General features: G+C 35.7%; 1 protein-coding gene across 5 annotated transcripts in view; it reads right to left on the bottom strand.

The window, feature by feature from the left end:
* LOC135102647 (zinc finger protein 513-like) overlaps positions 1-22,301 on the bottom strand; it is a 57,187-nt gene that overhangs the window by 10,675 nt on the left and 24,211 nt on the right. For 3 of the 5 annotated variants that reach the window (XM_064007946.1, XM_064007957.1, XM_064007968.1), the window contains 2 exons: positions 20,858-20,920; positions 1,509-11,670 (listed from right to left, as the gene is read on the bottom strand). In XM_064007946.1, coding sequence (XP_063864016.1) covers positions 11,206-11,670; positions 20,858-20,920 — 528 coding nt within the window. In that variant the 3' untranslated portion in view covers positions 1,509-11,205. Of the gene's footprint in view, positions 1-1,508; positions 11,671-20,857; positions 20,921-22,301 lie in introns of those variants that run through there. The other 2 variants (XM_064007977.1, XM_064007987.1) reach the window with 1 other exon arrangement.

Raw genomic sequence — 22,301 nt, 5'->3', positions numbered from 1 at the left:
CTCAGCACACCTAACCACACATTAGGTCCTACATTCCACACTTTCTGTGGGTCTTTATGATTATAATGTGTCTGCCATGACAAACAAACACAACACATGACAACAAATGACCAGTGTGGATTCTTGTACATTTAAGCAAGAAAGTTGTTAAACCTTAGAAAAAAATATCAATATATTTTTTGTATATTGTCTACCATATATCATAATGGTGGCAAAATTCCAAGGAAAGTGCTCAGACTGGCATGCTTTGTAATGGCAGTGTTTGTCTTTGTATGTTAAACCAGATGTGTGTAAAATATGCACTAGTGAGAGGAAGCAGGATGAAGCAAGACTTGGTTCTCTTGTTTCATCAGTTGCCTCAAGAGTGTATGGACTGGAAGGTGTAGCAATATTTTACTCCCATACTCCTTGTAACTCAGCCACTAGATCACTCAGGTAACTTGTCTGTTGGTTGGTGCTCACCTTGCCTTTTGACTACCATACTGATAGACACTTGTGTGTGGCTTATATTATATGCACAAACTCTTTCCTCAGATCATTCATTCTTCTTGTTATGATGTATGCTGCTTGCATTGTTTTACATTCCTTTTTCCTGAGAGTTCTTCAATGGAGTACTCCCTGGATGATTTCTACTTGGGAGGTGACAATAGTAAGGTAAGTTTTTACCTTTAAGTTATTAAGTATTGCAGGAACTTTGGATCACATATGTATGTACACTCACCTTGCAGTTTACTTGAGGTTAGGTTCATCAATGATAAACATGAAATTAATTTTGTGTAATATTAATTGTATATTCCCATAAAGAGTAATACCTGTGATTCTGTTCTATGAATATGTATAAACCAATTAAGTTGCATAAAACCTTGGTAAAAACCAGATATAGAACTTGAGATCAGGAGTGTAAACACACCTGTAATATACCATCAAATTAAACTGGTGAAGCATACTTTATAAGTACACTACTGGGTTATGATTAAACTGAAATAGAAAATAATATCCATTCAAATGCTACATTGAAAAAAAAAAAAAAAAAAAAAAAAAAAAAAAAAAAAAGTGACTGGTGGTGGTAAGAGACAGTCCATCACATGGAACATGAAGCTAAGAATGGCTCCTGTCACTGCCCAAGGACTTAGCCAACCAGTAGGTCCTGCCAGATCAACAAGAGACTAACTTGTTTGACACATCAGCAACTATTCACAATGCTCAGACCACTGGTACTCAATTTTTTTTTTCTTACCACACTTATTTTAGTATCCTTGCTTATCTTTTTCATGAGCCTTTATAATATTACCCCAAACTATGAATTACTGAAGCACAAGTTATTGCAATTTTACTGTACAATTGTTACTTGCTTTATTTGAGTAGATCAAGAGGAGAGTGTACCAAGTTGCAAATGTCTTCACATAAGGAATTTCTTTTAACATCAATTCTAAGTTTGTACATGAAGAATCAGTGGAGTAAATGTTATACCTATTTATATATGACATTGATAAGAATCAGCAAGAAGTCATTAGATATTATTTATTTGGAGGGCTGACTTACACAGAAATTAGAGGCTTATACAGTATGTATATGCATTTAATGCTGAAATTCAAAGTTCATGCCATATGAGGAAGGTGGATCATACTACCCTTGAAATATTTTGTATATAAAAACTAAACATGTTGTAACAATTGATGCTCTGACTTGGCTACTAAACATGTATGTTCAAAAGTTGTGCAACCAAATATTGACTACATACAGGTATAAATTTATTAAAAAAAAAAAAAAAAAAAAAAAAAAGTATTTTCAGCTTTGCTGAGAAGACTACATACATACAAGCAAACATTCATATCCATCCACACAAACATCTTTCTCCAAATATTCAACTTGTCATGCCCAGGTTATGAAAAGTAACAAAATACTCAAACTATAAAATGTTCTCTAAGAAGTGCTATAAATGTACACCTGTTTTCCTACCTATATGCTTCATTTTCTGAAGTATAATTTCTATAAAATACAGAAGCCTTAGATGTAACAACCACAGAATTTATGAAAATGTAAGAATTTGGTTTTACTTCAGTTTTGACAAAAATGTAAGATGCATTTTATCTTAATATTGAAACCTTTGGATGTTGGAAAGTAATCCTCAGTCACATGATTTAGTTCTGTGTCTAACAGACTTTTTCTTTTATCACCTGGAAAACATTACCTGAGAGCATTTACACAATGTCAAATCGAAATTAATATTCATTTGCAATATATGAAGGCACACACACACACACACACACACACACACACACACACACACACACACACACACACACACACACACACACACACACAGTTTGGATTACATAATCATTCTTCACATGACAATTTAAAATTTCAGATGTTTGTAGGTTCATGGGACAAATTTTAGAATGTGTGGTATGAGCACTTCATGTACTAAGTTTTATGTTGGCTGCATGAGAACATCCCAGATACACTAATAGCCTCCCAGTTTTTAAGAAGATTCACATGGATAAAATAAGAGATGAGAATAATCAAGATGCCATGTCGTGTTTACAAAATGGTGATGGGACATGATTATAGAGGACAGGGGTACCAAGTGCTGCACTCTAAGAATGGTCATGTGAGTGAGCCATGTGATGGCACACAATTTTCATTTTGGAAGTAAGGCTATGTTGGGCACTTCCCCTTCTACTGCTGTCAGATATAGTTTGAGACAAGGGTAACAGGCATAAGTAGTAGTGGTGATATAAGCAAGGAAAGGAAAATGGCTGTAGAGTTGATCTTGAAAGGGGTTATAAGTAGCATGAATAACTTTTTATGTGCTCCATGACAATGCATCAAGTTCAGCATTAATGTATAGAGCTGCCATGACTTGTGGCATTTTAGAAAAAACACTGAAAATTTATCTTTTGTTGTAAGAATTGAGTAAATTACCTACCATGGGGAAAAGCTGTGATAGAAACATTTCAATATTTGCCTCCAGGTAAAAGGATTGAGAACCACCCATTATGAGTACTTCTCAAGAAACCTTTAGTTTGGGAGAAGGAAGAGTACTGTGACGTTCTTCCTACCACAAACTTGCCCCTCTAGCACCTCACCCATTCAACTGCTTACTGTAAAACTGCATTGTTTACCATGGAGATAAATCTGCTAATCATGGTTACTGGGCATGTTGCAAGTGTTAAAAAAAAAAAATATCAATTGCTGCCTACCACCACTTTGATAACATATTTATTAAGTAAAGACTTAATATTGAACATACTCCTTCCCCGTCACTGGTACTGCCACCATTGTGCCTGGTATCCTTTCCCTAGGAAACAGTTACTCATCATAGAAGGATATGCAAAAGTCATGGAAGAAATTTCTGACCTTCCAAATCTTACTACAACAGTCAATCATGGTCCAGAAAATGGTACCAAGTGTGATAATGGCAATACCAGTGAGGAGAAAGCTTATTAACAGGTAGAGGTCCTCCAGCTTTTTGTGGTGGTAAGTAGAGAGCTGCACAGCTGGGATATTTGACCAGGGTGACAACAAGGAATAACCATAACAACTCTCAGCACACAATCAGAGGCAACTACAGTTCATTACACCAAGGAGAATTAGGATCTTACTGAAAACTGTAGAGTATGGAAGTTTTGCAGCTAAAGGTCTGTCCACACTATGGGCACTGCTTGCTGAGTGTGTTTCTCACCTATGAAGCAGTGCTGCCAGAGACCATCTGGCTCTGCCCTTACTGGGCAGTATGCCTGTAGTAAACTACTCTACACCACTTGAGATGTGGTTCAGTCTGGCAGTTCAGGTCGTTTAGTAGGTGGATGGCAAGATGCAAGTGTAGTCTCATCATGTGATCGTTTCCACACTTCTGACGTCACTTCCTTGCCTGCCACTCCCTCTCAGCTTGTGTATTGAAATGGGATATATGGTAACTGTTTGCTTGTCGAGCACTGTCCAATAGTGTGGACAGGCCTTAAGTAGCCATCGTTTCTGCCAGCTACATTAGCTTGTATCTTGTCCCTACTTCCGTGTCTACTCACAGTCTTCATGACAGAACAACAATACCATATTATGTGGTATTATTCCTTCTACCACTATCATTAATGTGAATGGCCACATATCCAACTTTAGCTCAGTAGAATGTGGAATGGAATATTATGATCTTCTGTTTACTTGTCATTGAGAAATGCATAAAAGCTATGCTGTTATGTTAACCACTTGTCACTACTTTAACTACACCTAGAAGACTCCGTCTCAAAACTTTGAGCCTTCTTTAACATTTCAGTATCAACTGTATTATTTCTGCAATCCTTTCTCAGGAAATCTGTAGGACAAGCAAGCAAGGACACTTCCTGACTCTCCAGCCACACACACAACTATATTGTCACATTCCACATGGCCAGTCCATATGTACCCAAGTCCCAATATCATTTATTTAAAACAATGCATGGCTTTCAGTCAACCTAGCAGATATCTGGTGTCAATTTGCTCTAACATGCTAACATGCACTCTTGAGAGATCCAATTGTAGTTATGCTTTGTTTGTAAGCACTAATTATGAATTCATTAAAATTAATAAACAGAACAAGGAGAGATAGAGCATTTTCTGTCTAGGCCATCTCCTTGAGGCAAGTCTACAGTGGTGGATAAAGCCTCTCAGATGTGGATGGAGATAAGACAGAATTTCTTGATTTAGAAGAATCACATGAAAAGCAAGACTTTTCTCCCTAACATGTTACTATTACATGATGAACTTAGTGATCAAACTTATTGCCCAGTATAAATAATGTGTTAATATGTGTGTGTGTGTGTGTGTGTGTGTGTGTAAGTTAGTGAGTGAGCAAGCATGCAAGCTCGCATAAGCCAGGATGTGCACCTATTCAGTGTTTGCACTTCCTCCACTGTCCAATCCCTAACATATGTTGTGCTGTTTTTTACTAAGAAATGAAAGGTCAAATAGGTAGCCCAAGTTACACAACTAAATGACACATTCACCCATTGATTCATGACCCTTGAAGACTGTTAACTGGTGCAGGTAATACAATGAGATTTATGAATGCCTTAAGTCACCTCTGAAATGCAAATGCATGTTTCCATGTTATCAGCTCAAGTTAATATAGATAAGATCTATTCTTAAATGGTGTTTTTAAAATAAGATTTTTTTTATAATTATATAACTTGAAAATGTAACACTGAACAGTATCAATAATTGATAGTTGATTTACAATATTGTTTTTTTGTGGAGGGGTGGAACATTTCTAGTTTGTCATGGCTGGTCATTTCTTCGACTTTTGTTAAAAATTATTTGTGCAAATTCATTAAATTAATTCCACAACTATCAATTAAAGCAAAAAGTCTCATCTGCAAAAAGGTATCACTAGTGGCATTTTGAAGTGGCACCAAGTGTCTAACGAATACCACCTAACTTAAACAATTTTATATCTGATATATATCTTAATATCTTTAGAGAGAATAGTGTATCTTTATAAATACAAAGTTCAATAAAGATAAAATGTGCTGGTGAAAGCACCAGGATTTTATGGCAAATTTAGTAAATTTTATTCTTGACAGTGACATTATGGCAAATTAGTTAATTTTATTGTTTAATAATATGTGAGATAAAATTTCAGCATTTCACTGACATCATGGCAGCCTCAATTCTCACTTGGAACTAGCTTGCATGTTACTGGCTTGCAGGCATCCACCAAGGTAACTTGGTTCTGTGTTGTCCCCGCTCTGCATATGTCTGTCTGAATTCAGATAGAATTATGGCCTGGCTTTGTTGGTTTAGTATGGCCTCTATCAATCAAAACTGCACAAACAAGATTATCCAGATAATTACACTGAAGGAAGCATGTCATGAAACAAAAGAAACAATTGAATAGGATGATAAAACAACAGCAAAGTCGATACTGTGGCCAAGATGTGTCATCAAAAACAAAATAATGATTTTCCACTCATTCTCAAAGACACCTCAATAAACATCTCAGATTTTCTTTCATTTGTCTTGCTGTCACTCACAGGACAGATTACCAAGACTGCCTTATCATTTTCAAAGGAGTTTGTGATCATCTAGAGCTTTCCCTAGGCATGGGTGGCAAACCACTGCAGCCAGCCCTTGACATATGCAGGGGTTAGGTAACAGAGTTATCTGTGAATAATGAAAATTCATGAATAATTAGTGCATCCCTTAAAAACTGATCTCCTCTTTAGTGGTATGCCCCCTTAAGAACATTCCTGACCTCCCATGGCCTCATTTAAGTAAAGAAAAATCCTATGTACTTTATTTAATATTCATTAAAAGGAAGTAAAATAGAGTTTAATATGGTGTAGCCTCCTGCTTCATCCCCTATAGTCCTTGGTATCACCAACATGACTGCCAAGTGCCAAGGCTGTGTTACCACTGCTATCACACTACCCTTCAGCCTCCCTTCTTTAATCTTATTTAAAAACTCCACTTTTTCTAGACTTGGTACCTTCTTTACACACGAGTGTATCACTTGAGTGTATCTCCAACATGTGTCTTAGGTCTCTTAGAGGTCACAGAAAAAATATGATGATATTAACAAGAAAATTATCACAGCAAGGGTTGTGGGCCATGAAAAAAGGGGCAGCTAGACAGCAGTGGGAAATCTACACAAATGGTTGCCAAAAATGTGCGAAACTAATAACACTGCCAGACAGAGGAGAAAATGTGGGTTGGTGAGAGAGAGAGAGAGAGAGAGAGAGAGAGAGAGAGAGAGAGAGAGAGAGAGAGAGAGAGAGAGAGAGAGAGAGAGAGAGAGAGAGAGAGAGAGAGAGAGAGAGGGGGGGGGGGACTGGTGTGACAGGTAGTGTATGCTAGGGTGAGGGGGGGGAGGGTGAGATGCACTGTGCACGAGATTTGAATTGCTGTGAAAAATCTAATCCCCATAGGTTTGCCACCTGGTGCCAATCTACGACTGAAACCATGAATGTTGAATCTGGAAATAATGAGCACTGGCTGCATTTTCTTCCTATAAAAGCAAACACCACTGTCACCCTCCTGACTTTGATACACCAACTACCTAATTTTCTTGATTCTGTGACATGCCTCCATAGCAATTATCTGATCTATCTTGTGCAACTGGAAGAGGCAATATCAAAACCAAAGGCCACAATATTCAGCCAAAACTGCAAAAATAAGAATGAATAACAGAACTAGAACCAACCTTGATAAATGATTAGCAACTAGTGCTAGATAGCTCCAAGCAAGAGCATCAAGGCTGCTGTGACATCATGCATATTCCAAAACATTACTTTTCATATGGCATCTTCATGCACTAACCATTTAATCATATAAATTTATATTTTGGGTCTTGTTTCATTGTAAGCAATAACCACATAGGGCTACACTTATTACAGCATAGGTAACACTAAGCCAGTATAGCCCATGTATTTGTTGTAATGCAACTTGATTATGATCCAATATTATTCAGTGTTGACTTTTTAAGGTGAAAACCATCCAAATGACCTTGCCAATGTTCTGTACCTGCATGAATCTGGAAGGGCTTGAAATGTTACTTTGCATATGACACTGCAAAATGCTGCACATACATGAATGCTAATAGCCATTCCACTGCATACTGTTTTCTCTTACCTTCTCAACCACAACGCTCATTTTATACTCATGATTCTGCAGTCACATGTAGTTACACTAGGGTGTACAGTTTAATACCATCTACATTTCAGTACTTAATTGACAAAATGGCCTTTTCTTTTGGCAGGGAGGCATCAATTATTATTTTTTTAACACACAAACAAGTGTTCATTATCTAATGCCTTTATATAATAAGATCCCACAGTAGCAGTGTGTGTGTGTGTGTGTGTGTGTGTGTGTGTGTGTGTGTGTGTGTGTGTGTGTGTGTGTGTGTGTGTGTGTGTGTAAGAAAGATCCACAATCAAATATTTATGAATAATTCCTCCTTTTGGTATTTTATCAACAAATAAATGTGTGCTCAGCAAGCTACTAAATGAAGAAGTTGGATAAATTTACTATGTGAGTGGTCAGCTTGGTCTTCACCTCCAGCTTATTTTAAATATTCAATTAAATGTATGGCAATAAAGAATATTTCTCTTATGCTGCTCAATAGCTATAAAAACTAACCATAAAATAATTCTACTAACAAAGATATTTACCTATGTAAAGACTGAGTTTTGTACTTGTTATGGCCCCACTGGGACCAAGTACCTCTCCAAGACCTAGAGGTGCAGCAAGGTCAAGCTGAGATGGACAGAAAACTAGGAAAATGCTCTCAATCAGAATTCATCTCCCTTATTTGGACACATGTGTTGTCCAAACCCATAAAACTTAAATTTAATAGTAACAGATGCATATCCGTAATCACATAACCGGGATTTTAAGAAACTTTACAAATATTACAAACTTGTTAAAATCTTCTATGTAAAAATTATACACAACAATCTACTTAATATAGGTATTAACATGTATTCTCATTGAAAGCAAGTCTTCATAGAAATCAAAAGCTGCACGTTTTCCTATAATTCTGAGATTCACTCTGAAGTAGCATAGCCTTTTCTTTGAAGACCTGCAAAGAATGGCTTGGCTTCTTTAGCTTTTAAATCTCTTATTATTATATGTACATTCCAAAAAATGTTATAAAGAAGTAAGCTACTTGCCATGAAGAAATAAGCTAGTACTTAAAAACAACCTTCATATAATGAATCAGATTTTGAGATAAAAATAAAAAATAAAGTAAAATATACAAAACAAAATATTTGAATAATAAAAAAAATATCCCAAATCCAAAGAGAAGCCCTGTTTCAAGTTTTGCAGTTCATAAGATCAACTACCACAAGGCTTACACAGTTAAATGTAATAGTACCTCCTCTTTCTCTGGATAAAACTTGATGTATGTGCTTGAATGGTTATGAATGTGATGTCTAGTTCATTATCTTGCTGAAAAAGTTACTGCCTAATTGTAACAATCTGTCTACAGTATACATTTAAAGTTTCACTTAAGTGGTTATTCATTTGATTTCATCAAACAAGTTTCACTTAAGTGGTTATTCATTTGATTTCATCAAACTGGCTTGCAAATCCTGAGGGTCAGGTGATATCTATGCTGTGGTGCTGTACATCAGTATTTATTTATTATTATTATTTATGTTTATTTTAGTATTATTCTTTTTATGAAAAAAGAAGACTGGCCAAAGACTATATATCAAAACTCAAAGAAAAAACACTAAATGCTGCTCAAAGCCTCATGATGGTGGAAAAGCAGAACAAAGCAAAATTATTCCAAAGTTCATGACTGAAAAACTGGTTGACTTGTTCATTACTAAGGGAAATAAATCAGATTTAAGTAAAGGTAACCATACTGGAGGGGAGGGAGGAAAAAGCAGTTAATAACCTGAGAGGTACAGTAATATAATACTGTGCAGTATTTCAATAAACATTTAAAAGATAATTTCATGGTGTGCCTGATGCAAGTCACAATAACTTTTATTAATTTGGTGAAGTTCTAATGTTAGACTTGAAATGTGAAAAATGATTATTAAGATTTGCATATCTTCTAATCTTATAAAATTTACAAGGACAGTTTCCTTTTTACTTCTTACAAATGATAATGGATTCATTGAAGATGAAAGAGTAAATATGACAATATTCCTCAGAAAAGTAGCTCATCCTTGCAAAGATAAAGGAATTGTAGAACAAGTAAATATATACTGAATGTAGCAACATCACCCAATGAACTACATAATATAATTATCTGGGATAAAGATTTAACTGGTAAGGTGTCTACGTATGCTTGCTTTGACTCACTCTTGGTATAAATTTCCTAATTTGTGCATTGCAGCCATTGCTTCTCAGCCTAGGCAGGGTTGAGAAGAGAAAAGAAGAACAGTGATTAAATCTAGAAAAGTTTTTAAGGATATATCTCTTTCTGACTTACTTCCAACATTTAGAAAGATTTTCAAAATTACACACAGTCTGGGTCCATATGGGCCTCAGCTGCCAACTGTCCTTGCCTCCTTCACTTATGTCTTGGCCTAGAAGCAATGACTACAGCAAGTACAAATTTGAAAAAATCCAGCTAACACCAAAAGTAGGTCAAAATAGATATGTACATATATATAAAACCAAATTCTAACACAAATACCTGGTTTTATATGCCTCACCTGTCCAATAATTTGCTTCAAATCAAGGGTCTCTCTCTCTCTCTCTCTCTCTCTCTCTCTCTCTCTCTCTCTCTCTCTCTCTCTCTCTCTCTCTCTCTCTCTCTCTCTCCATACACACACACACACATTTAATAATGAAACCAAAACTTATAATACAGAAAATTATTCAACTGTAATGATGAAGAATTTGTGTTGAATAAATCATTGTGTGGAATTAACATGTAGAGCATTCATTCAACACTCACACATGTTTACCTGAAAGTATTTCATGATAAGAATTTTTGTTGTCCTCCCTGAATGATTACACACACGTACACCTCACCAAAGAAACAAGAAATAATTTAACTTCACTCACGATATAACACAAATAAAAGGCAAAAAATGAGGACGAGAAAGGGAGAGGACTTTGTCCTGCAACTGCTGCTGCTGCTGATGATGATGATGATGTATGAACTATTATGTACATTTTAAATTGTTTCATAAATATGAATACCTTAGGCATAAGATATAATGGTTTCACAGAAATCCAAAGGAAGACATAGATATGTGAACCTAACTCACCATCTCAAATTTTGAACACCTGAATGAAAATTAATGTTGATTGACCTTTCCAATAATTTAGAGGTAAGCAAGTATGTTTGTAATATGATTCAGCAAACTAAAGATAGCCTGAATAATAAGGATGTGTGTGGACAACAAAACAGTGAAGTGAATGAATGGATCTCTATGACATATCATAATGATTGCTAAGAATTTAGGTTGTGCCTTAACTGTGTCAGTGCAAGGCATAAAATCAATACAGAAAAGAACATGCTGTAAAAATTAACGTAAAAAAAAATAAATAAATAAAAAATACAAAAAAATCCCAATATATCCTGAGCTGCAAAACTGGAATCAGAGTCACATGAAATTGATCAAACTGGGTTCTTCTTTACTTTTAAGACAGCTTATATCTCCATTCACTACATTTAATATGGAGTTCAATTATTCTTCTGAATTTTGGTCTAATGCTTTCTACATTATAGTGTATGAAAACTTGAACACAAAGTACATTTTATCTAACAATACCATCTGCTCTAAGATCCTTGTTGTGAATATCTTCAACCAGGCCATGAGCTCTGAGATCCTTATTATGGATGCTGTCAATAAGTTCATGTCCTCTGAGATCTTTGTTGTGAATATTTTCAATGTGTTTTTTGAGGGAGTGCGGTCTCTTGGCACTGAAGTCACAGTGGGGGCACTTGTGAGGTCTCTCTCCTGTGTGTCGCAACATGTGTCGCTTGACATTATCTGACCGCTTGCTGGTGAAGTCACAGTGAGGGCATTTGTGAATTTTACCAACATTTTCCTTTTTAGTTGCCATTACAATTTTGTGTGTTTTACAAGTGCAATTACAATGTTTACCAGAACATGGTTTGGGTACTGAAGCTTCACCATGTGATTCCTGTTTGATACACTTACAGTCACCATAATGACACTCCATGGCCTCTTTGAGTCCTGCATTTGATGAACCCTGCCCCTGAAATAAAATTAACATGCATTAACCATAAATACATATCAATGAAATACAATAAGTAATAAAGAGGAATATAGTTTTCGCAATACAGGATACCCAAAAATTCTATATAGTCTTTATATATGTTCAATACTTTGATAAATTGAACTTCTTCTACACACTGTCCGTTTCACAGTCCGACTTTGGTGCCATACTCCTAAAATTCTTTCGTTTCGTACTTGCATACCCACCTTCTGCACCTGCGCCACATTTACAGACGTGCAGTTTGCTGTACGCCTGGCAGGCGTCACTTACTGTTGTTCCAGAAGCCACCTTTGTGTTGCCAGGATGCTTCCTTACATGTCCTGTACACGACATACATTCATTACACAAGGAACTGGTCAGCATGTGAGGTTCTCCCCTTTGATTTAAGTCGTGGCAGTTGGGGAAAAATTACTTTTGGTAAAGGAAGACAAGGATGATAAACACAGGCAAGTTCAGCTTCTTGATTGATTTTGTACTGATTTTGTACTGAGTCCACAAAAGGCAGGCAAGTTCAGCTTCTTGTTTAATTTTGTACTGAGCCCACAAAAGGCAAAGAGATGCTATATCCAGAAGTGAACTGGCTTAGAATATAGAACAGACTGGACCTGTTTAACTGCTGCCATAGTAGAAACAACTTGAGCATCAATACTCATTTCCCCACTAATTCTCTCACTCCTCCAGTGCATTACAAATGGTTTTTATTAATTAAACAAAATTTTATAACAAAAGTAATATTATAATGAATGAAGACAAGAGTTGTTTTGCTTAAAACCAGCAAAATTTATTTATATACAATTCCCCATTTAATGTAACTGCTTGATAAAAATTTATAATAACCCTCGGGGAAAAGGATCCAAATTTATTCGACTCAAGAAAAATTTTAAGTTTGTTACCACCACTAACAATGTTGCTCTGGGAACAGATTGGGAAGCAGCCTGCCTCAGCAACTTAATCCTTTCTTATTACAGTGACTCAAGGCTCACACAGTTGACCCATCCATATATTTTAAGGTCAGTGATGACACCTGAGGCATTGTTTCTGCTATACAATCCTTTCAATTCTGAGTACTTGACTAAGTTTGATGAGTATGAAATACTGTAATACAAAAGAACAAGTTGCTGAGAGAGGCTAGTGGTGTGGTGTAACTTTCCGTTCAATCTGCTCCCAAGGTGATGATGATGGCAATGACAAAGCCATTATAACTTGTTGATTCAATTAAACTCATAGCATAATTTATTTAAGAGTTTTTGTTGCAGTGATGTTATCACAACATCAACAAAATTGATCTTTACAATATGGTCCAATCATGATTTTTGTTTGTAAGAATGTATTTCAATTTGTTAGCTTAATAAGCATATACTGCTAGCAAGAATGTTGCTGTTCTTCACAGCCAGAAGTACAGTAGCCCTTCCCCCATAGTGACTTACTCCTCTTCATTACAGCAGCTTATTATCATTAAACCAAAAAAATCCTTAGTCAACAGAACTGAGTGAAGCAACAATGGCAATGTCATCAGCTTTTTCATTTTTGTTGATGGCACTCACTGCCTGGGGCACAGCTCTGCTACACTTCATAAGCACCAAGTGATGAGTGATTGTTGACTAGTTTTTATACAGGAAGACAAGGACTGTAAACACAGACAAATTAAGCAAATTCAGCTTCTTAATTAATTTTGTACTGGATCCACAAAAGTAAGAGTTGCTATATTCAGAATCTAGAACAGAAAACAGAACAGACTACACCTGAGACTTTTCTAAAGACTTCTTGCTATATCCTTTTTGTCAAAACTTCAAATTATTTTTAAAATATAATCTCCACCAGTCTCAACATACTTCACAAGTGGATATTTTATGCTTGCCACAAGTAATATTTCCTCTGAAAAAAACAAAGAGTTTCCTAATTTACTAAAAATGGACACCATTTTTACAATATCGCAAGGGATATCAAGGACATTGAGACTGCCTGAGGTAATGGATACTTAAATTTCATGTGTCAAGAAATCTGTAGTTAAGTGTATGTACTAGCTTTTACAATGGCATACATGAGTAAATCTAATCCCTACTCTTGAGTCAGTGTTAACCTTTCCCTCAAAAACATTTTCTTTTTCCTCTACTATATCACAGATGAAGAAGAAATCAAACACTGACTCTAGATGAAGCTGCATATTTTGAAGTCCGCTATCTTTATTATTTTGTCTTCAACTAAGACCTACCTTACAAAAAGTGTGACAGGAAGACACTCTTGAGAGATCTGCCCTTGCTCTGATGTGATATTGCATTTTAAGATATTTTCAGCTGACTAGCTGCAGTACAAATATAAAAAAATATATCTTTCACTGCAACTCTTATTATGGTAATTAAGAGGATGAGGCAGCTTGTTTGAGACTTTTTTCCACCTTCTCTGTTACCTAACTCCTCAGCATATGGTACAGCAAAGGTCTGTTAAATTTGCTGGGAACAGCCTCAAGTTATATTATCAGGAATGCCAAACAACCAGAAAATGATGATCAACCACAGATTACTACTGATTTTGAAATATTTAATTAATTTTTAATATCCTTGAGATAAATTTGTAATTTTTATACATAAATGTGAATTCTATGTGTATACTGACAGTCAGATATTTATAAATCAGGCCAAAGAACATTTTGTAACTCTGAACAGTGAAAAGCAAAATAATTAGGTGGTTAAAAGAAAGAAAGTGTAATGAAATAATGTATGGGTGGGATGAGGGAGAAAAATTGAGGGAGAGGTGATGCTGGTAAAAGCAAGAAAGATAGAAGTCAGTGTTGGAGCATTACTCCTCTGCAGTAAGATCTTACGTAAGTCATGGTCTATTGTCTTTAAACAAAAAATTAATTCTTACTAAAACACTGTACACTTCACTACTAAGACTTGCTCTAGCATATAAGGAGAATTATGTGTTTAGAATGAATAACAGAAAATATAATAAATGAATCACCTCTGATGTGATCAACTATGTTTCAGCTACATGCGTGGTGTATACACAAAGTTCCTCTATCAAAGGAAGTGGACTGTGATTCCTCTTTATATATGAAGCTTATTTGGTTACTTTTAACATTCAAGTTTTCAAAGGGTTTATATACGAAGAGTGTTTTGTGAATCCTAGCATACATTGTGTTGAGCCAATTTGTTTTTCTATAAATGGATTTTATGTTCTCTAGCACTTTTTAGACACAAGAATTCACCTTTCTTTAACAACATTAATTCAGATCACCAACTAAAGATATTAAATGAGAAATTTTACTCACCAGTAGCACATCAAAATCTTAATTGGAAAAGAATATCTCAAAACTCAGCTGACTTTCTGATGTGCTTGTAGAGAGTCAACCCTCTCGTCCAGCAAGTTTGATTGATTTGTTATTTGGCTTAAGTTGAAGATCATGAATTTCTGTATCTTGAAAAGTACAAGTGAACAATACAATATGCATTCATAAAAAAAATTAACAACTCTGGTGCCAGTGTGTATTGTGCAAGAGCCAAGTGCTGCTCAACAGTTGGATACTTGCCCTATCAACAGTTTACAGTTATTTCTACTGATTGATAGTCTTGGGATACACCATAATTCTTGAAACACTGCTCTTTACACAAGTACTCTATCCATCAATGACTTCATACACTGCATGATTGTTAAAATGAACTTAAGTGAAAACCAGAGATTGTGTATAAGGCTGTTGACACTCTGAGGTTTACTTCTCACAACACTCATCATATCCCAACAGAAAAGGATAACACAAATCAGTTTTAATTATTAAAATTTCAGGTAAAAAAAAAAAAAAAAATCCATGTATTTAAATGAAAACTTTGAAAGAGTATCACACCAAAAGATAAGCAGAAACACCAGAATTTTAATCTATCTATATGCCAAGCTGGTCACAGCAGAGAGAATTAGTCAAGAATTGATCTATATACCAAGCTTAAAGTCCCAGAAAAGGGAATTAGCCAAGAAAAGGTATGAGCCTTTGTCCTACCTACAAATGTACACACACCAACCTCACCCTTACACCTCCCTCCCCCAATCTCTCCACACAAATATTCTCTAGATTGAACTGAACCATCTTTGCTCATGAGTCTTGTGAAAAATGGACCAATCCTCACCAGTCAAATGTGCGGTCAGTTACATGAACACATCCACATCAGTATCCAACACTAAAACCAGTTTCCTCCTGTTATGCCTAGATAGGCCTGTCTTCCTTCCTATGGAGTCTTCCAACTATGGAGTTTTACACACTGAAATAGTTGTTACTGTTCTTCATACTGCTAATCCCTTATTCTTGCTGCAAGTTTAGCTACTTTACATATTTTTTTTTTGCTACAAAATAATGGAACTTTGCAATTTCAAATTCTTGCAGAGGTCTCTCCCCTACATGACAGATCTATGGTTTACCATGACAGATTTGCTCCTACCAGATCTGATCCAATCAATGTGGACAAACCTCTTATACAGCCCATGAAAGTCATGTATTACTCATGCATTCACTATTACTCTCCATTCATTATCATCATGCAACCTATCTTCCTTGCCCAACAGGCATCTTTCTATATCTTGGTGTCTCTCCACACAGTCCCGATGAATAGATGGGTGCATTTTAAGAAGTGTAAATTCACTATTCCAATCCACATAATAATAAACAAATGTAAGATGTATTTCACATTGATTTTAATTAAATTTTGAATTTTCCAAATCAATTTTGAAAATATCAGAAATATTTTAATTATTTACTCCCATACTTTGAATGCATGCATAACACTACTTGCTTGTACAGCACCTGCAAAAAAGTATGTGAAAAACTAAAGTGATGGCCTGGGGAAAGATGCTCATATAATTTCTACTCCACTGATTTTAATATAATACTGTTTAGCAACCCAGCCCAATAGCCAGCAATATTCTCAGCTTGCTTTCATGCCAATGCCAGTGAAAATACAAAATTTTATCACTGAAGACTGAAGAAGTCATGTATAGTAAATACCCCATACCAGTGTGGTGCCCTGAGATGTGGCAAGTAGTGATGCTCCTCTGAGATTAATTCCCTTGACCCTCATTACCTACATCTGACAGAAACACACCCTCATTTGGGGCTCCTTTTGTGGAGACAATAGGCATGGAGGATTTTATGGGCTGCGCCAAAGAACATCACTATGAATGGAGGCCACTAAATTGAATTTTTTTCTGTGACAACATGATAATTTTTTACAGGACTGGTGACAAATTTCATGAAACACTGTGTACTCTGTCACTAGGCTAAGGTTATGAAATGGCTTTCAGATAATCAAGTGAATGTTCTTGAGTGGCCTGGTAACTCACCAGACCTCAAGCCAATCAAGGAACTTTGGCTCACATCAAGTACTGCCTTGAGGAAAGACATTTCATCCACTCCCCACCTTGTTCCAGCACTGAGTGCAGGGAATTAATCAAGAAAATTGCAGAAAACTATCTGATTCAATGCCTCACTACATTCAAGCTGCTCTCTAGGCATGTGGTGGCCATACAAAGTACTAAAATAAAGGAAATTAAATTTTTTTTATTTCTTCATACTTGTTCTGGGTACTGTACATACTTTTTATCACAATTTTAATCTGGTTATTATCCCATTTTCAGAATATATATAATTCACAAGGCAAAGGCTTTCTTAGAAATATGTAATGAAGTAGTACTTGCATGGACAGCCATTCACATTTAATATTTGTAGTCTATCAAATAAATTTGAATTTGAAGAACACTTCTATTGCATTTGAATGGAGTGTATGAACTAATTTTACATTAATTTTCATAGTCCAGTTATGAAAGTTGTAACTAATGAAAGAAAGAAGATATCTGAATGCTGATTTCCCCAGGAATTTTTTTTTTTCTCTCTTTCGATGCTAGAATTTTTATTCTAGCTCCAGCAGTACAAGCCAGGAGGCAGAGGTGAGGAAGGCAGAAGATACAAGTCATGAATTGCAATGTATAAGTGAAGAGGAAAGAGGTTGGCCTTAAGAGGATGAGCATTAGATTAGGTTGAAGGTGGTCAGAATTAGTCAAAAGAGCAACCCACCCACACACCGAAAGAATGCAGCTTTGTAACATTTTTTAAAGTAAATAACAACAAACATTACAAAACATACATGATACTAATTGATTTTCATACAGACAAGCTGCTTATAACTATACAGTTTGGTGAAGGCTGACATGTACCATCAATAGCTTGTCTTTCAAAATACTACTTAAAAAAAAAAAAAAAAAAAAAAAATATATATATATATATATATATATATATATATATATATATATATATATATATATATATATATATATATATATATATATATATATATATATATATGCTTATTTAATACTTGCCAATCAAATCATCTGGAAACCATAACAATGTATAAGAAACATGCATGCAACACAAATGCAAACTACACACCATCATTTATTTATTTATTTTTTTTTATGTAGGAGGGCCAATGGCCAAGGGCATCAAAATTTTTTAGAGGGGAGGAAAAAAAAAAAAAAAAAAAAAAAAAAAAAAGCCAGTTCCCATAGAATCTAAACAGAAAAAATCAAATAATAGAGGATAAATGTCTTGAAACCTCCCTCTTGAAAGAGTTCAAGTTATAGGAAAGAGGAAATACAGAAACAGGTAGGGAGTTCAGAGTTTACCAGAAAAAGGAATGAATGCTTCAGAATACTGGTCTACTCTTGGATTAGAGAGGTGGACAGAACAGGGATTCAAAAAAGAAGAAAGCCTTTTGCAATGAGGCTGCAGGAAGAGGGGTGGGGAATGGGGGGCATACAGTTAGCAGCATGAGAAGAGCACTTAGCATGAAAATAGTGGTAGAAGATAGCATGAAATGCTATCTTGAGGCAATGAGAAAGAAGCTGAAGACAGTCAGTTAGAGGAGTTGATAAGACAAAAAACTTTTGATTCCACTCTGTCTAAAATGGTTGTGAGTGGATCCACTCCACACATGTAAAGCATACTCCATACATGAATGGATCTGGGGGGAATTGGTCAAAGATGACTAAGAACGCCTAACTTCATAGAAGCTGTTTAAGCTAGAGATGGGATGTGAAGTTTCCAGTTTAGATTATAAGTAAAGGACAGACCAAGGATGTTCAGCGTAGAAGAGGGGGGATGGTTGAGTGCCAATGAACAAGGGATAGTTATCTGGAAGGTTGTGTGATAGATGGAGGAATTTTTGAGGCAGTTTTGAGGAGTTTTTGAGGCATTAAAGATTACTAAGTTTGTTCTGCTCCAATCAGAAATTTTAAGAGGGATCAGAAGTCAGGTATTCTGTGGCTTCCCTGCATGAACTGTTTACTTCCTGAAGGGTTGGATGTCTATGAAAAGGCATGGAAGAGTGCAGGGTGGTATCATCAGTGGATAAGACAAGAAGTTTGGTTTAGATCATTAATGAATAATAGAAAGTGAGAGACGGCAGAACCCTGAGGAACACCACAGTTAATAGACTTAGGAGAAGAACAATGACTGTCTCTCACAGCAGCAATAGCACAGTCAGAGAGGAAACTTGAGATGAAGTTATAGAGAGAAGGATAGAAGCCGTTTGGAAATCAAAGCTTTGTGCCAGACTCTATCAAAAGCTCTTGATATGTCTAAGGCAACAGCAAGATTCACCAAAATCCCTAAAAGAGGATGACCAAGAATCAAGAATCTTCCTGTCGAAGATAGATTACAAAACTTTAGTGAGGAAGGAAATTAAAGCAACAGGATGGTACTTTGAGGGATTAGAGCAGTCACCCTTTTTAGGAACAGGCTGAATGTAGGCAAACTTCCAGTATGAAGGAAATGTAGATGTTGATAAGAGTTTGACCAGGCAAGGTGCAAGTATGGAGGCACAGTATCAGATAACAACAGGAAGCACCCCATCAGGTCCATAAACTTTCCAAGGGTTAAGGCCAGAAAGGGCATGGAAAACATCACTGTGAAACATCTTAATAGGTAGCATGAAGTAGTCAGAGGGTGGAGAAGAGGGAGGAATAAACTGTGAATCATCAAAGGTGGAGTTTTTAGCAACGGTATGAGCAAAGAGTTCAGCTTTAGAGATAGATGAGATGGCAGTGGTGCCATCAGGAAAGATGAAGAAGCAAAGTTATCAGCTAGGTGCCAGAAATCATGAGGGAGTTAGATCTTGAAAAAATTTGACACTTTCTATTAATGAAGGAGTTTTTGGCAAGTTGGTAAAATTAATTGGCATGATTCCAGGCAGAAATATAAAGTGCATGAGATTCAGGTGATGGAAAGCTCAAGTACCTTTTGTGGGCCATCTCTCTATCATGTATAATGACACTTTCTAAAATCTCACATATCAAGAACTACAAACGAAGGCAAGATGAAACTGGCACCATTTAGAAGGTAAAATTGTCAAGTTTTCTTGTTAATTTTGGCAATCATCGAAAACACTATGTTAGGTCGCATTTGGCAAGAAATGGACTATCGTCTGGATGTGTTGTGTAATCCAAGCCACACATGTTGAACAACTGTAAAAAAAAGTTTAATAAAATTTTTTTTGCACTTTTAACCTAATATTTTCAAGTTTCCATACTAATGGAAACTTGAAAACATTAGGTTTCAGGGAATATAAATGGTGTTTTGATATCCTCCATAGTTATTTAAATATAAAGGGTTGTAATGTGACATACTTCTGGTACACCCTGTATTTCTGGTTAAGAAAATGTTTGAATAATATGAATTAACTTGAAAATTTAGCCGATAAAATTTTACAGATGCAACTGTTTTCCAGTTATTTAGGTGCACAAATATTTACCTTCATTATGTGCCAAACAGTTACAGTAATGGTATATAATAATTAAACCCTTACTGTCACACTTACAAATGTTCAACAAATATAAATGAAGCTTGCAGTAGTAAAGGAAGTAACTTTCATGTGTAACAATAAAGCTGCATTATTTCTTACAATGGTAAAACTCATGGGCCTGTGCTCATGCTGTCTATGTCCTTCAACACACAGATACACCACCACCAACAGAGAGAGAGAGAGAGAGAGAGAGAGACCTATTAGAACACTCCCTCACTCAAAAGTGCTCACAGTTCATGCAAAATAATTCCATCAATACATGACAGAACTCATGAATAATTCTTATGTGTAAAGATTCAAGCAAAGTCTCAAGCCACAAGTACCTGTGCTCCTGCTGAAGCTCCTGCAAAGTTGCCGGTGAAGTTGTACAGGGCATCACCAGTCTCCTAAAAATAAATAAATAAACAAATAAATAAACAAATAAATAAGTAATTCAAATTATTATTTCAAGAAAAAAATTACATAAAGAACAAGTACATGAAGCATATACTGTACCAATAATAGAAATTTTCTTATATAAAATTAATAATATGAACTATGTGAGTATTTCTATCCTGCATAAAGATTATGTTCAAATTCTAAATTTAACAACAAAAAATCTTACTTGTAATATTCTAGAAATGTTTTACCCTTGACAATCACATTTTACACTGTATGCCACCCCCTGAGCCAAAATCTTATACCACCCATGATTATGCACTAAAAATATGCTGAAATATGTTTGTGTTCCCAATAAAACTTAAACACTGAACATAATATCACACTGATCTAATACAATCAACCATGATGCCACTTGTTGAAACTCCTTCAAGGGGCTGGCTACGATAGAAGAGTTGTGTGTATTGTGCTGTTAAAAATTAAATACATGGAAATAACTGATAGGTCCTCCTGTATTGTATGAACAATTATCAACTTGCCAATGACTTTCTTTATTATTCTTGTTTTTAATCTAAAAAACAAGTGGCATGAGATGAGATGTGTGTGTGTGTGTGTGTGTGTGTGTGTGTGAGAGAGAGAGAGAGAGAGAGAGAGAGAGAGAGAGAGAGAGAGAGAGAGAGAGAGAGAGAGAGAGAGAGAGAGAGAGAGAGAGGAGAGGAGAGGAGAGGAGAGGAGAGGAGAGGAGAGGAGAGGAGAGGAGAGGAGAGGAGAGGAGAGGAGAGAGGACAGGGGTAATGATGCAGTGTATGAACATGATCAATTGAGGACTCTTCTGCCATGGCCAATGAACCACAGTGAAGTTCCAAGCAACAGGAAGTGAATAAACCAGATCACTATCATGTTTGAACAAAGGTGTAAAAATGAAGTCACTATGAGGTGAATACAGAGGCCATCAACAATCTGTGGTTTGAAGAAACACCATTATATATTCCCTTAGTGCCAGAAAGCCTATAAAGATATTTTTGGTGATGGTGATGGTGATGACTGGTACAATGTGAATAAAGTCTCTTCAGTTAAGATCCAGAACAGAGATATATGTACCACAAATTATTACTTATTACTTTATATTTCTTAAAACTTAATGTATGTTTTGTTTTTGTGGTCATACAAGTGTTGGTCAAAAAACTGACAGCTGTGATATGGAAGTTACTGTATGCATAATATGACAGTTTGTTTACTTAAATTCTATTAGTCCTGCATTCCACAACACTGAGGTAAGGCACTGCTTGCAAACTCTTCTGAATTCAACAATCAGTTTCACTTATTTCTAAATCACATGAGTAACATATAGGTTATCTAAAAGTATAAGTAAACATAATCTTTATTTCT

The sequence above is a fragment of the Scylla paramamosain genome, chromosome 1 (assembly GCF_035594125.1).
Source record: "Scylla paramamosain isolate STU-SP2022 chromosome 1, ASM3559412v1, whole genome shotgun sequence".
Lineage (NCBI taxonomy): Eukaryota > Metazoa > Arthropoda > Malacostraca > Decapoda > Portunidae > Scylla > Scylla paramamosain.
Note: the sequence above shows the minus strand (reverse complement) of the source record. Positions and strands in the feature narration are given on the sequence as shown.